At 43.0% G+C, this 2,823-nt stretch overlaps 1 protein-coding gene across 1 annotated transcript in view; it reads left to right on the top strand.

Moving 5' to 3' along the window:
* Positions 1-512: 512 nt before the first annotated feature.
* LOC147629069 (uncharacterized) overlaps positions 513-2,823 on the top strand; it is a 2,641-nt gene continuing 330 nt past the window's right edge. The window contains exons 1-5 of the mRNA XM_086812313.1: positions 513-971; positions 1,095-1,228; positions 1,574-1,721; positions 2,039-2,145; positions 2,535-2,823. The exon at positions 2,535-2,823 is cut by the window's right edge and continues 330 nt beyond it. Of these exons, the coding sequence (XP_086668439.1) occupies positions 656-971; positions 1,095-1,228; positions 1,574-1,721; positions 2,039-2,145; positions 2,535-2,576 (747 nt within the window). The 5' untranslated portion in view covers positions 513-655 and the 3' untranslated portion in view covers positions 2,577-2,823. The remainder of the gene's footprint in view (positions 972-1,094; positions 1,229-1,573; positions 1,722-2,038; positions 2,146-2,534) is intronic.

The following is a 2,823-nucleotide window of genomic DNA, read 5'->3' as shown; positions in this document are numbered from 1 at the left end:
TGGTGCAAATAATTTTTGTTCACGTTCCATGGTGAGAAGTTGATGTGGTGTGGCCAAGTTTTACTCTTTGTTTTCCAACTGTGACAAAAATTGGGAGAGAGAGAGAGAGAGAGAGAGAGAGAGAGAGAGAGAGAGAGAGAGAGAGAGAGAGAGAGAGAGAGAGAGTCGCTTAATGTCGACTTTTATTGATCTAGAAAGACCAATTGATGGAGAGACTTAAACCCAAGTGGGTCAATGTCATCCCAAGGGCGATCCCGCTAGCCATTTCTACCCCACGCAAGATGCATCAAAATGAAAATAAACTGCCGAAAAGGATTTCATTGGAGGAAAAGGATTTAATTGAAGAAAAAAACTTTTTTTAAATTTTTTTGTTTTTTGGTTTTTGGGTTGGTTGCTTGGCTAGAAGATTGGAATAGCCTCTTAAAAAGATGTGTGTGTGTGGTTTCAAAAGAAAAAAGATGTGTGTGTGTGAGAGAGAGAGAGAGAGAGAGAGAGAGAGAGAGTGTGAGTGAGAGAGGGACATGGGTGGCTGTGAAGGCGTATGCGGCTAAGTGGAAACGTGAGGAGTTACCCTTAGCGGCCCGCCAAGGGTCAACAAGTGAAGAAATGAAATTGAACCAGAATTTGCACAGGAAAGGTTTCTCTGTCGCTGGCTATGGAGTCTGTAACCTTCCTATCATCATCTTCTTCTTTTGCTTCTACTGTGTGCGCTTCCGAGAAATGGCCATGGCTTTCTTCTTCTGCTTCTCACATTCAGGCAAAGCCTGGGCGATTTCCGACCAAGAGTTCTACACTGCATAGCCCTAGCCACTTTGTGACAGGAAAAAACGTTGAGACTGCGCCCACTACGGTAAGGCAAAGAGGAAGAAGTACTTTGGTTTTGGCCTCGTCTTCTGCAGCATCGGTGCCTTCTTCTAATCCTGCTTCATCTCCTTCTCCTCCCCTAAGTGATGTTGTGTGGCCCGCCTCAGGTGCCCTTTAATTCTAATTTTATGTGTGTTTGTGTGTGTGTGTGTGTGTGTTTGTTTTTCATAATAGATCAATCAGCATTACACTATTAAATTCTGTATTTATTTCATTTTGTTTTTTTGAAGGTGCCTTTGTGGCTATGGCTGCCATGTCTGCTCTGGACAAGTTGTTGGAGCCCATGGGACTCACCTTCACCATTGCACCCTTTGGGGCAGTATGTGCTGTGCTATTTGCTGCCCCCAACACACCAGCTGCAAAGGTAAGCTAGAATTACATAAACAACATTTTCAATGTTGTATTAACACTTGCTAATCTGCTCGAAACCTTTGATTAATGATCTTAAGCATGCTGGAAATCTGGCTCATGCTGGAAATCTGGCTCATGCTTCTCCCATTTTAGGAACAAACACCATCCTTAAGTCGTAATTTTGTAAATTTTGTCTTAACAGTGAGGAAGAATGCATGCCTTGACGCCTTGACATCATATGCAGGGATTTAGTGGTGAATGCATTCACTTAACATTAAAAGTTAATAAAAAGGATTAATGGTATAGATACATGCTTTTGATTGGGTCATACCAATGAATGCTTACATTATGTGGGCAGAAATACAACATGTTTGTGGCACACATAGGGTGTGCAGCAATGGGGGTGGCCGCTCTGCTCCTCTTCGGACCAGGCTGGCTTGCACGTGGCACGGCCCTAGCCGCCTCTCTGGCCTTCATGCAGCTCACAGGCTCCCTTCATCCCCCAGGCAGTTCTTCTTTAAAACCCCATGTCTTTTATGATGTATTGTTATGTACAACATGCTTACATTTTGTATGCATGCATATGGACATGGATCTTATATCAACCATGTATATATGAATAATTTATTAAGAACTGTATGGCATCATTATATCTACTTAAACATTAATCTAAAAGCAAATTGCTGCATTTGAGAGTAATACTAGTTTTTTGAACATTTTCAAGTTGTGAAGAATGTAGTTTTTATTACAAAGGCCTCTAATGTGGGGAGTTAGTATAATTAAGGCCTCTAAGAAGTTGTTAATAAATTGGGTGTTGTAACAGCTGCTGGACTCCCACTTCTCTTCATAGACGTTCCTAAGTTTCAACAGCTGCAATGGTGGTACATTATCTTTCCAAGTGCAGTGGGCTGCATTTTACTATGCTTACTGGTATTCCATGCTCTCTTTTCATGTAATTATGCACATTCAAGTTATATTAAAAGTATGCAGGCTTACATACCATGTTGGATTCTCTTATGACCTAAGGTTGGTTATAAATAGAGAGGCAGGCCTGTGGGGAGGACTCATTGTGACAACTGGTGAGGCTTGGACGGGCAATCTGCTTGCCCGTCCAAGCCCCGCCCTTCCCATGAGCGTGAACGGGAAAACTTGATTTGCACCCCCCCCCCCCCCCCCCCCCCGGGCGGCCCCGCTGCCCTGCCCGCACTGGGCCTTCAGCCTAAGTTTTTTAGGGTAGAGTCTTTCTGACTTATCTTGCCCTGCTACATAATCAGTAGTTGACCACATCTTTTGTTTTTTTGTTTTTTGCTTTTCTGCAGCAAGAAGTTGTGCTCTTTCTAAGGAAGTCTTGGAGATTTTGATGCCATCCTCGTTTTTATCTTCATTGACGCTCTTTCTCAAATAAAACTGTCTTAATGTTGAAAAGGCACAAGCACATGCCCATCCACCTTGTAGATATTGTTATAATGTGGGAGCATGTGCCAGATAATATGCTTTGTGCTTACGCATGTGCGTGTGCATGTGCCACACTTGGGTCTATAGGAAATAACCTTTGACATGGTGGCTCATTATGTCAATGAGTGTCTGTGCAGGCATGTGTGTGCCATT

Source organism: Cibotium barometz, chromosome 18, assembly GCF_041138505.1.
Source record: "Cibotium barometz isolate CiBa-2024 chromosome 18, ASM4113850v1, whole genome shotgun sequence".
Classification (NCBI taxonomy): Eukaryota; Viridiplantae; Streptophyta; class Polypodiopsida; order Cyatheales; family Cibotiaceae; genus Cibotium; species Cibotium barometz.
This window is presented reverse-complemented; position numbering and strand designations above follow the sequence as displayed.